Source organism: Marmota flaviventris, chromosome 2, assembly GCF_047511675.1.
Source record: "Marmota flaviventris isolate mMarFla1 chromosome 2, mMarFla1.hap1, whole genome shotgun sequence".
NCBI lineage: Eukaryota > Metazoa > Chordata > Mammalia > Rodentia > Sciuridae > Marmota > Marmota flaviventris.
In genome coordinates, this window is record NC_092499.1 from 68,347,287 (window position 1) to 68,359,554 (window position 12,268).

Sequence of the window (12,268 nt, forward strand, 5' to 3'; positions counted from 1 at the left end):
ATTCCCGCGGTGATAGTACACTTCTGCGTTGTTTCGAAGCAGCAACTAAATTCCCTCCTATAAGAAAGAACTGTCTGTTCCCACCTTTCTACATTAAGTAGGTTGGACCTACGTTGATTTTGAGGTGTTGGGAGGGAAGAAGCAGTGTGGCCTAGTGAATGGGACACCAGAGATTTTCAGAACATTTCTGCCTCTTCACCAGTTGTGGAACCTAGGGTAAAACAGCTCCCATCCTGCTTCTGAAAATACCCAAATCAGGAGTTATGAAGATTTTCATAGTTGTGTGTGTAAAGCACCAGCCTTAATTAAGTACTCAAAATTAGTGTTGCTCAACTCAGAAAACGTGCTCGGTGTCAATGTGTAATTAAGTTGCTATTTTTACATATATTTTTCACTTTTCAAATCACATATCTTGTAATTTCCTTTTGCAATTGAGTTGGTATGCAGATTTTGGTTGATATTTTCCCCTTCCAACACAGAAGCAAGCAATGCAACATGATTAGGAATACCTAATAGTTTGCTATAGTTTAAATAGCATAAAAGATACTCAGTAGTTAGGATTTTTATGCTCCCATAAACTTTAAAATTGTGGCTAGAGATACCCTGCCGATTCCTACCCCTACCCTCCCATCTCACTACTTGGTGACAATTACTGATTATATCAGGATAAACTATAAAATAGTAATCATCTAGATCCATTCTGGTAGCTGTTCAGGTTGGCTCAGATATATGGAAACCCATCTATACATTGGCAGTGCTGTTTTGACACTGAGGATAGGCTTGCTTACTACCAGATGACTACCTTGAAAGGACAAGAGAAATATTCCAGATGCCAAAAGTCTTTTTTTCAAACAATGTACATAACTTGAGGTGGGGAAAACAGGGAGAAAAAAATGAAGAAAAGCTCCCCGGAAAGTCTGAGAAAGAAATCTGGATGGAATCTGGATGGAATTCAGTCATTTCACAATCATACTCAGAGTGTGGTCATTAAACTGTTCAAATTGCTCCCCCAAATGTATGAAGTTTTAATGAAAAACCAAAGATCTTATATACCATACCATAGTGTAACTCAGGCAGTGTAATATACAAAACTAAGGTAAAAAATGTTATTGACAGAGAATAAAATTATGGTATTTTCAGGTAAATGGGTAGAGTTGGAGAATATCATGCTAAGCAAAGAAAGCCAATCCCCCCAAAACAAAGACAGAATGGTCTCTATGATAAGTGGATGGTGATCCATAATGGGGAGGGGGGAGGCATGGGGAAAATGGAGGAACTTTGATTGGGCAAAGGGGAGGGAGGGCAGGAAAGAGGGTACAATGAGATGGTCGTCATTACCCTAGGTACATTTTGACTGCACATATGGTGTGATGCTACATCATGTACAACCAGAGAAATGAAAAGTTGTGCTGCAATTGTGTACAATGAATCAAAATGCATTCTGTTGTCATATATACCAAATTAAGATAAATTAATAAAAAAAGAAAAATTATTTCTAGTACAAAAGGCATTTAAATCTATACATAATTTGAATGCTAAAAAATAAGTTATTGAGAACTCAAAATATCTACACAAGTTATTTCGCATGTTCTAGAAAAACAATGTTTAAAGAGAAACTTCAGTAACTCTGATGGACCATCTTAGAATTCTCTATCACTTTACCTAAGAATTCTTTTTAGGTTTTTATTTTTAAAATAGCACTAGAAATTTACAACCTACCCTAGAAATGTATTTATTTAAAGAAAAACAATTTGTGACCTTTAAAGTAGGAATATAAAGATGACTTATAAATAGCTAATAATTCCAAGTGCCCTACAAGACATTTTTTTTTTTTTTTTGCCTAATTAAGGGAAAAAGTTATACTCCTCAAAGTATAACTAAGAGCATATAACACAGAAGTAGGCTGTTGGTCTCAAACTTTAGGCTCAAGATATTAACTGAATACAGTGTATGCTTATACTATGAAAAAGTCATAAGGGCAGACTTAGTTATAATTCTACCTTAAAAATTAATTTTCCATAAAAGAAAATGGCAATATCAAATTCTGAATAGGTTGCTTATTTCCCTACTCATCAATTCACAAACAACCTGATCTACAATGAAAGGGGTCAAGGAAAGGGCCTATGACTTCTTGATTTGTTCTAAGGGAAATATAACATTAAGTATCACACTATACAATTTCAAAAATGCAAAACCCCTAAAATATTTCCATTCCAAGAATCATATCAAAAATAAAAACTGGGGCTGGGGCTGTGGCTCAGCGGTAGAGCACTTGTCTAGCACGTTCGAGGCCTTGGGTTAAAATAAAGATATTGTGTTAACTACAACTAAAAAAAATATTTAAAAAAATAAAAACTGGTCTGGGGTTGTATGGTGCAGTGGTAGAGCACTTGCCTAACACGTGTGAGGCACTAGTTTCAGTTCTTAGCACTACATAAAAAAAATATATTGTGTCCATCTACAACTAAAAATATTTTTTAAAAAACTGCACTCTTTCTGAAGATCAATAATTTTTCTCCAAGGAACAAAATTCTGCCTCTAATTTCTAATTCTGTAATTAATTCAAAACAGTTTACTCACATATTGTAAGCTATATATAAATTCTCTTAGCAATTGTCTTGTGGCATATGATTTAAAAAAAATTCTAGTATTCAAAAATCAAGGGAATATGTCTCTCAACAAATTTTTTTTTTTTTTTTTTGTACTGGGGATTGAACTCATGGGTACTCTTGAGTACCACTGAACCACATCCCCAGCCCTATTTTGTATTTTATTTAGAGACATGTCCTCACTGAATTGCTTTGTGCCTTGCCTTTTGCTGAGGCTGGCTTTAAACTTACCATCCTCCCGTCTCAGCCTCCCAGCCATTATGGGATGACAGGCATGTGCCACCAAGACCACCTCTCAACACAATGTTTATAAACTATATTCAATTTAAAGTAGCAATGTCTTATAGGCCCCATTTAGCTTCATAAAAAGACCTTTGATTTTATCCAGAAAGAGCCACTGTATTCCTGGTTAATACATAATACCAATAATTAAATTATCATTTAAAATCTCTGACATACTGAACAGGTGGTGTATTAAATATCCTATTTATGCATGTAAGTTTAAAGATGTCAATAGCATTAGTATCTCCTAATGTACAAGTTTTAATGCCTTTCCATTGACTAGTTACTGTACAAAACAAAGTGAGATTGTTTTTGAAATGTCACACACCTCAAATTCTGTAAATAATCTGTCGTGTCTTATTGTAATAGATGTCTAGATTTATCACCTTAAAACAGGGACAACCTTTAATCATACATTCAGATAAGAATGTAAGTGCCTGGAGAAATATATCTTTCCAATCTCTTAGCATCTATATATAGTACATTTGCTTTAATCGTGATCAGTAGTCACAGTTTTACTACTTTTGAGTTCAAGTGATGTTAATGATTCCTTAAACTGTAATTTAGCCCTATCCTAACATCAAGTACTTTTTCCACTGTTATTTGACTATGGCTGGCCTTACATCTTCTAAGGAGTTCCCAGAGTTCTTGGGTTACCAGTTTCAACTAACTCCTGGGAAACACTAAATGGCCACTTTGGTGCCTTTATCTTAGTAATATTTGAATTCAGGTAAATTTGAGAAGAATTAAATTTAAAAACACTCAAGGCAGCTAAAAGTGTATAAATTATTTTTTAAAACAACAGAAAATAAAGCATCTAATACATTAAGGTTAGGACAATAGCTGGTTGCAGGAGGCCAGGCCATATGATCAAGGACTACCAAAGGTCAGTTTAAGACTTTAGAAACTAATTTCTATGATGAGGTTTAAAATAGTCATACTAATACCAAATTGCACTTAAAGATATTATTTTTTGAAGTCAGAACAAAAGATCAACACTTTCAGCAAAGAACTGGAAAAGGGCAATAGTATGAATATTAACTTGGTAAAACTCACGTAAAAAAGTCATTTTAGGGCTGGGGATATAGCTCAATTGGTAGAATGCTTGCCTTGCATGCACAAGGTCCTGGATTCAATCCCCAACACCACAAAAAAAAAAAAAAAAAAAGAAAAAGTCACTTTAAAGCCACTGTTTACCTGATTCTGTCAGTACTAGTTTGTCAAACATTTATGTGATGCTATGTGTAGACAAAGAAACACCCATTGCCAAAAACTTTCCACCACTATAACACTAACACTAATAAACCCAAGTTACCATCAGCTTTTCTAATAATCACCTTTAAATTTCTTAAGAAGTATTCTGAAGTAATTTCACAATTGCCTATTTATCTTCTTCTCTCTCCCCTGACCCAAGTGAGACTAAAGTAAAACTTATCTGCATTTAAGGGTCAACTATTGTGTGAGAAGCCCTAAATTATTACTCATACTATTATTCCAAAAATTAGTCTCTTTATGGCCCCAAAGGGTCTGCTGCTAGATTGAAAATAAAGTTTTTATAATTCATAATTTATATAATTTTATAATCCAATTATCTTTGAACAACATGAGGAAAATCTTTTCACTTGGAAAGAGATAAAAGGACATTTATACAGTGAAAACACTGGGTTAAAACTATGAATTTTTTCCAATAAAGTTTACTGAATTTCTCCTAAATTCCCTTTAAAGGAAATAAATGAGAATAAAGCAGAAGTGTCATTCCATTTAAAAAAATAATAAAAACCACCTTCTCCCAAGGATGTGGATTTCCAAAGGGTTTGAAATATTCTATTTGTAACAATCTCAAATCAGAAAGATAAATGGTCATGTTGTATATTAACAATATACAGTACTATCTTGTAGTTTGCCTTTTAAAAAAGAAGTTTATGTGTTGAGGCTGTGGCTTGGAGGTAGAGTGCTCGCCTACCATGTGTGAGGCACTGGGTTTGATCCCCAGCACCACATACAAATAAAATATATTGTGTCCACCTATAACTAAAAAATAAATATTAAAAAAAAGTTTATTATAGTGATTTGTGAGGCAAGTACTGCAAAAACATTATGAGCTTCAAATGGGAGAGGGGCCTATAGATCATCTTCCCCTATCTCCCAATAGTTACAACTGCTGGAAACATGTTCTTATAGAATTTTCCACAAACTCAGAAGTTGAGCTGTTTTGCTAGAAAATTAAAGTTAAAACAAATTTGACTTGATCTGTACTTAATGTTAAGTCACTTTTAAACTCTAAAGCAGGCAAGCTTTAAAGTGACTTACAGGCACCTGTATGTCACAAAATACAACTTTTTTTTTATACTACCTTTGACTATAATGAGAAGATAACTTCTGCCTCCACTAGGTTAAAAAAAATCAATCATTTTTATACTTAACCCCAAAATATAGCTTGTATTTTCCTGGAATAGTCAAGTGGATTTTCAGTAGAACACTTAAACCAGGTCTTAGGAGCCTGGGTATACTAGAAGACCCCAGTCAGGTTAAAAAGAGAGAAGAAAAGTTTACCCAGATTCTTCTCCCCTTAAGTTGTTGATAATTCAAGGCGGGAACTTCATCTGAGAATTAGAGAATATTGGATTAGATAAATTTCACATCACACTAACATTTTAAAAACCAACATGAATAAAACATGGGAAGGAGGTAAAATTGAAAAACTCCAAGACAATAAGTTTGAGATCAATTTCAGCTTTACTTGAAATTTGCATTTATTTGCAAAATATACCTGTCCTTAAGATCACTGTGATGCTTAGTCTTAAAGTAGTACATAAAAATAAACAATTTTAAGCATTTATGTATTTTGTTACTAAGCTTCCATAGGACAGGTGTGCAAAGGCCAGGTTTCCCATCTCTAATCTCTATGCACAAACTAAAGTAAACCAAAAAATGCTCAAATGCATTAAAGAGAAACCGCAAATCTTTTTTTCCTCAAAATTAAACTTTAGAACTAACCTTTTATAGTTAAACTAAGTTGTTGTACCTTTCCTTTCATATGCATACACCAGGCTAAAGACTTTCAACAATAGATTTCATACTTGGCACAAGGACATTTCAAAGAAACCAAAACAAAAGGGGGAAAAAAAGAGAAAGGAAAAGAGATTTACGCTGATTTAAGTGCAAGCCTTAGTCCACTTCCTCAATAGTAGGTCCCCCGGACGCTCCAGAACCGCCGCCAGGACCGCCTTGGTAAAGTTTGCTGATGATGGGGTTGCATACTCTTTCAAGCTCTTTCTGCTTGTGTTCATACTCGTCTTTTTCTGCCATCTGGTTTCGGTCAAGCCAGTTGATCACCTCCTGACACTTGTCGAGGATCTTGTTTTTGTCCTGCTCGCTAATCTTGCCCCTCAGTTTCTCATCTTCCACCGTCTGCTTGATGTTGTAGGTATAGGACTCCACCGCATTTTTGGCTGCCACCCGGTCGCGATTAGCTTCATCTTCCGACTTGTACCGCTCCGCCTCTTGAACCATCCGGTCAATGTCATCCTTGCTCAGACGACCCTTGTCGTTGGTAATGGTGATTTTGTTTTCCTTACCAGTGCTCTTGTCAGCAGCGGTGACGTTGAGGATGCCGTTGGCATCAATGTCGAAGGTGACCTCGATCTGGGGGACCCCACGGGGTGCCGGGGGAATCCCAGTCAGGTCGAACTTGCCTAGCAGGTTGTTGTCCTTGGTCATGGCCCGTTCGCCTTCGTACACTTGCACCAGCACGCTGCTCTGGTTGTCTGAGTAGGTGGTGAAGGTCTGCGTCTGCTTGGTGGGGATCGTGGTGTTCCTCTTGATGAGTGGGGTCATGACGCCGCCAGCCGTCTCGATGCCCAGCGACAACGGAGTCACGTCTAGTAGTAGCAGGTCCTGCACGTTCTCCGACTTGTCTCCGATGAGGATGGCCGCCTGCACTGCGGCGCCGTAGGCCACCGCCTCGTCGGGGTTGATGCTCTTGTTCAACTCTTTGCCATTGAAGAAATCTTGCAGCAGCTTCTGGATCTTGGGGATACGGGTAGAACCACCCACCAGCACAATCTCCTGGATCTGGCCCTTGTCCAGCTTGGCGTCGCGCAGCGCCTTCTCTACCGGCTCCAAGGTCCCGCGGAAGAGGTCCGCGTTGAGCTCCTCGAAGCGGGCGCGGGTGATGGACGTGTAGAAATCCACGCCCTCGTACATCGAGTCGATCTCGATGCTCGCCTGTGTGGACGAGCTCAGCGTGCGCTTGGCGCGCTCGCAGGCGGTGCGCAGCCGCCGCACCGCGCGCTTGTTGGGCCCAATGTCCTTCTTGTGCTTGCGCTTGAACTCTTCTGCCAGGTGGCTGACCATACGGTTGTCGAAGTCCTCGCCGCCCAGGTGGGTGTCACCGGCCGTGGACTTCACCTCAAAAATGCCATCCTCGATGGTCAGGATGGACACGTCGAAGGTGCCGCCGCCCAGGTCAAAGATGAGCACGTTCTTCTCACCACCTGCGCAGCCTTTCTTGTCCAGGCCGTAAGCTATGGCAGCCGCTGTGGGCTCGTTGATGATGCGCAGCACGTTGAGGCCCGTGATAGTGCCCGCGTCCTTAGTGGCCTGGCGCTGCGAGTCGTTGAAATAGGCGGGGACCGTGATGACCGCGCTCTGCACCTTGCCCCCCAGGTAGGCTTCGGCGATCTCCTTCATCTTAGTGAGGACCATGGAGGAGATCTCCTCGGGGAAGAAGGTCTTCATCTCCCCCTTGTACTCCACCTGCACCTTGGGCTTCCCTCCCTCGCTCACCACCCGGAACGGCCAGTGTTTCATGTCCGACTGCACCGTGGCGTCCTCGAACTTGCGACCGATCAGCCTCTTGGCGTCGAAGATGGTGTTAGTGGGGTTCATGGCCACTTGGTTTTTGGCGGCGTCGCCGATGAGGCGCTCGGTGTCCGTGAAGGCCACGTAGCTGGGGGTGGTGCGGTTGCCCTGGTCATTGGCGATGATTTCCACTTTGCCGTGTTGGAAGACCCCCACGCATGAGTAGGTGGTGCCCAGGTCGATGCCGATAGCCGGGCCGCGGGCGGACATCCTGACTGAAAGATAAACGAGCGATGTTAGGACGAGAAAACCAGGGAGAGGCAGTCCGCGGCGTCAACTAACGGTCACCTCGCACTACTCTCCGCGAGCGCAACCAGTCTCCCTGCTCCCCCCTCCGGGTTCCCCGCTCTTATAGCCGCCTTCTGGAAACTCCCAGAGCCAATCCGCTCCCGGGACCGCCCGCACAAACTCTTCCAGCCCAGCCACAGGCTTGCCTGGGTCGGAGTGACCGACCTGAAGCCCAACAGATGTCTAGTTGGGTGAGGGGCGGGACCCTGAGGGGCGGGACCCCGACCCTCTCTAGAAGACCCAAGGACGGCCGTTATGCAAATGAGGCTCCTCCCAGTACCTCCAGCTGCTTGGGGGCGTTAGGCTCGTGCCCTGGCCCCCCCGGCCCCCCGCCCCCGCCAGGTGTACGCGCTTTTTCCGCGGTCTTGGCTTTCCAGAAGCGGGATTCGTCGATGCGCACAGGATTGGCAGGGCACGCGGCCAGTGAGCAGCGCGGACTCCTCAGTGAGGGCGGGGAAGGAAGGGTTGAGGCGTGGCGCCGGGAGGAGGTGCGGAAGGGGAGCGCGGTGTGGGGATTATTTATTGGTCCCGAGGCCGCAAGTGCTTTTAGTGCCCCGTGTCCAGACTGACCTAGCCCGAGGAAGAAGGGGAATTCATTTTGAGTTGGTTGTGCCAAATAAATACGGCCAAAACCGGCCCGATTGGCCCAAGCTGAGGGGATCCGGCCTCTGCATGACAGGGGGTGGGGGAGGCTCCCCTGGACGGAGACAAAAATGAGGTTCTTTTGAGTCGGTGGTCAGCGACTTGAAATTTTATATAGCGTGTTTCGTTGCAGCTCCGTGGCCGTGAAGCACTCGGTGAAAGCTGCGTGGAGCGGGGGAGGACGAGCCCGGGAAGGCCAGCCGTTTTCCTGCGCTGCGCGCGGGCGGCTTGCTGGGGCGAGACGGGAGTGTCGTCAGCCCGCCTCCCAGGAGCCTAGGGTTGCACTTTCTCGACCAAGCTTTTATGGTTCCTTGCTCGTCCTGTCGCTGTAAACCTCCAGGTTTCCTCTTCCTGTTCTCTGCACTGCTTCCCTCATTTTCAGCTTCAAGTGCTTTGTCCGTCGCTTTGAGTTCTTTAGGGGAAAAAATCAACAAATTCACGAAACCCCGCACCACAAAAAACTCTCCAGGCTCCCTCCCCGCACGATCCCCGCATCCCTGGCGTTCGCACACTCTGCCGAGTTTATGACCTACTACTGGTTTATGTCTGAGCCCAGTGAGATAATTTTCTTTACCTGTGATGAAGTTACAGGTAACTTCAGGTGAAGGTAGATGAAAAAGTTCACGGTCCGTTGGTGTTCAACAGGAATGTGGGGAAAGCTCAGGGAAGCACTGCCCGGCCCCAGGTGACTGGGGTAGAAGCTGAATCCTGGAGTAGAGAGAGCGGTAGCTTCTCGGGTGGGCGGGGGCGGAGAGGGAAAGTGAGGACAGCGATTCCTACAAGCTTTAACAGGTACCTACTGTGGAGAGGAAAAAGACAAACGGCCCCCCATACGGGGTTGATAGTCTGATAAGGAAGTAACACAACTGGAGAGAAGTGCTGGAAAAAAGGGTGCTGTGAGAACCCAGGAGAACGATGAGTGAGACTGGTGTTGGGGAGGGCTTCCTGAAGAGGCCACATGCCCTAGCCAGGTGCTGAAGTTTGCCAGCAGAGTTGGAAAGGCAGTGTTTACATAGGTTGTAATATTGGCAACGATGAGACCAGTATATGAGCTTTGTATGGGAAGCTTACTGTTACTAGAAGGGGAGGGGTACAGACAAGAAAATCTCTACAGCTGGGCAGGATACTTTTAGGAGTCTTGTGCCATGGTCTTTCCTGGGGTTACAGGAGAGGGGAGCCATCCTTTGAAGCTGGCTAAATGCTGGTATGGCCTGGAAAAAAGTTGCGTAAGACAGTGTGGGAGAAGAATTTTGGCCTGAGAAACACAAAAGCTATTTATATCTAAAAGGTACCATTGACAGAATCCTATAAAATCAAATCAATGAACACCTTAAGGTTTTTTATTTAGTCATGTATGTAATTCCCAGTTTTTAATATGAATTTGTTAATCTCACTGGTCAAGCAGTACTGGTTTTAACCATCATACCCATATTATTTTCCATGAAAGCAGTTGAAAAAAATAGAAATAGGAAAACATTTAGAGAAAATATTAGGAAAACGAGAGGAAAAAATCAAAACATTCTAATTGAAGCTGGCGTAAGTTGTGAGTACAGATTTCTTGGCTTTATTCTTGGAAATTCTTGTTTTTTAATTTTTTTTTTAAGATAAGAGGGAAATAGTGGCCTGGAAAGAAATACTAATTAATTCTTTGAACTGATGAAATAATGTGATTTGGCACTAGGGTCCTACCTACATTTGAAAGAACCTGATGAGAAGCACAAGCTCTTCCTATTTCTTGTACTCACACGTTTACTTAAAGCAAAGCAGGACTGCAAAAAAACAAGCAGGCCCAGAGTTCTCCCACACAAACGCTAAAATTAGAGTTTCAAAGGAGAGGTTCTTTTGCTTAGTAACTATGTTCTACCTCTGTGCACAGTTATAATAAAGAAATATTGTTATCTAATGACCACATTCATCTTAAACACAACTTTCTAAACCAGAGTAGCAATTATAACCATATTTTGATTAGCTATAACTATATATATTTTTGCTCTAGTTTTTTACCTGGTAAATTGATTTTCAAATGTTTTATAGTTTATGTGGCATCCTGAACTTTTTCCCAAAATGATACAGTATCTGCCTGTTGATTTTATATGGAAGACATTTTTGCATTCATAGAATATTTTTAGCACATACTGATTATTCTTGGAATTTTTATATTTTCCTTATTTGTATTTGTTTTTTAAAAATCTTATTTTTCTTTTTGATAATTGATTCATAATTTTAAAAAGTCTTAAAAATTATCAGATTTGCAAATTTATGATCAAGTAATATTCATCCTTGCCATTAATGGTGTAGCAAAACAGAGAAGCCCTACCAGTGAGGATGTCAGATATTATAGTCTTTCTGAAGGCTATGTGACAACTTTTTTTCTTAAATACGACCATACTTTTCATTTAATATTACTTTTTATGGCTTCGCCCTAAGGAAATAATAGAAAATGCAGGTTTTATTATTTAAGTTAGCAACATAAATAAAAGGAAATGACTTAAATAGATAACAAGAGAGTGATTATGTAAATTATAGAACATGCATATGATGAATTATTATACAGCCATAAAATTGTTTACAAGGTTTTTAATGTTACACAAAATTATTCTTGATATAAGTGAAAAAAGAGGTTGCAAAACTTTTTAATCTTTTTATCCTACACAGTAATTTTCTAGCTCAATATTTTGTTTCTGGCTAGTTTTTGTTTTGGTTTATTTTGGTTGCTGAGGATCAAACCCAAGGTTTTCGCATATAAAGCAGATGCTACCTTACAGCTACATTCCTAGCCCTCTTCCTGTTTGTTAGAAGGGATCTTCAGCACATCATTTAACCTGAATCTTGTAGATAATAACTTCATTTTTCTCCTGTCTTAGAGAAAGATCTTCTGATTACCTCTCCTATTTCTATTTCAAAAGTTGAAGACAACTTTGCTGTCTGAAAATATTTGTACTAGAGATACAAAGATGAAGAAAATGAGGCCTAAAACTATGTATATGCCCAAGTAGATTGAAAAGAATAAATTTTCCCAGAATTACTATGAGAGAAAAAACTTGTGTATTTTCCAGGAACCCTTCTCAATCCTCAATCCCCACCCACTCACAATCTTCCTAAAGATTGTGGATTGTTTTGAGGAGGTAATGGTGGCAGGAAAAAGACAGAAAGAGTAACACCCTATGATTTGAGGACCTTTGAGCAAACTGGAGTTCAGCTAATGATTATATTTAAGATCTTTATAAATACTGCCATTTTATAATCCTTTGAAAGTGTCCTTTCTTAAAATAATTGTTCAATGACCTGTTGCTACAGGAAAAAAATTTGCCATTTGTTTGAGTCTTAAAAATCCAGTCTTTTAGTTACAGTTAAATTGTAGATACACAATAAGCTGGTTTAGGAAACAACTGTGTCTGGTATGGAAGAACTGAACCTGGAAGAAATCATTCTGTGACAGTAGTGGACAAATTGTTCCTCTTCCAGTTTTGAGGGCTAATTTTAAGGATAGACGGTTGAGGAATAGTCTTGAAACAATCCAGGAAAAGGGAGACTATTCTCCTGTACTTGGGGAATCAGACTCCATATGCCATTATTTTTAATAC

The 12,268-nt window shown here is 40.9% G+C and overlaps 1 protein-coding gene across 2 annotated transcripts; it reads right to left on the minus strand.

Moving 5' to 3' along the window:
* Positions 1-5,608: 5,608 nt before the first annotated feature.
* Hspa2 (heat shock protein family A (Hsp70) member 2) lies at positions 5,609-8,356 on the minus strand. 2 transcript variants are annotated; one of them, XM_027929536.2, is made up of 2 exons: positions 8,323-8,356; positions 5,609-7,969 (listed from the first exon to the last, which is right to left on the minus strand). In XM_027929536.2, exon 2 carries the CDS (start codon positions 7,962-7,964, stop codon positions 6,060-6,062), a length of 1,905 nt encoding a protein of 634 aa, XP_027785337.2. In that variant the 5' UTR covers positions 7,965-7,969; positions 8,323-8,356; the 3' UTR covers positions 5,609-6,059. The 2 variants fall into 2 exon arrangements, with proteins under 2 accessions (XP_027785337.2, XP_027785336.2); XM_027929535.2 differs by lacking the exon at positions 8,323-8,356 and adding an exon at positions 8,208-8,274.
* Between the last annotated feature and the right edge of the window lie 3,912 nt (positions 8,357-12,268).

Bases quoted from the DNA above. Each gene is read 5' to 3' on its own strand.
- Hspa2 (XM_027929536.2), bottom strand. From the start codon at position 7,964: ATGTCCGCCCGCGGCCCGGCTATCGGCATCGACCTGGGCACCACCTAC.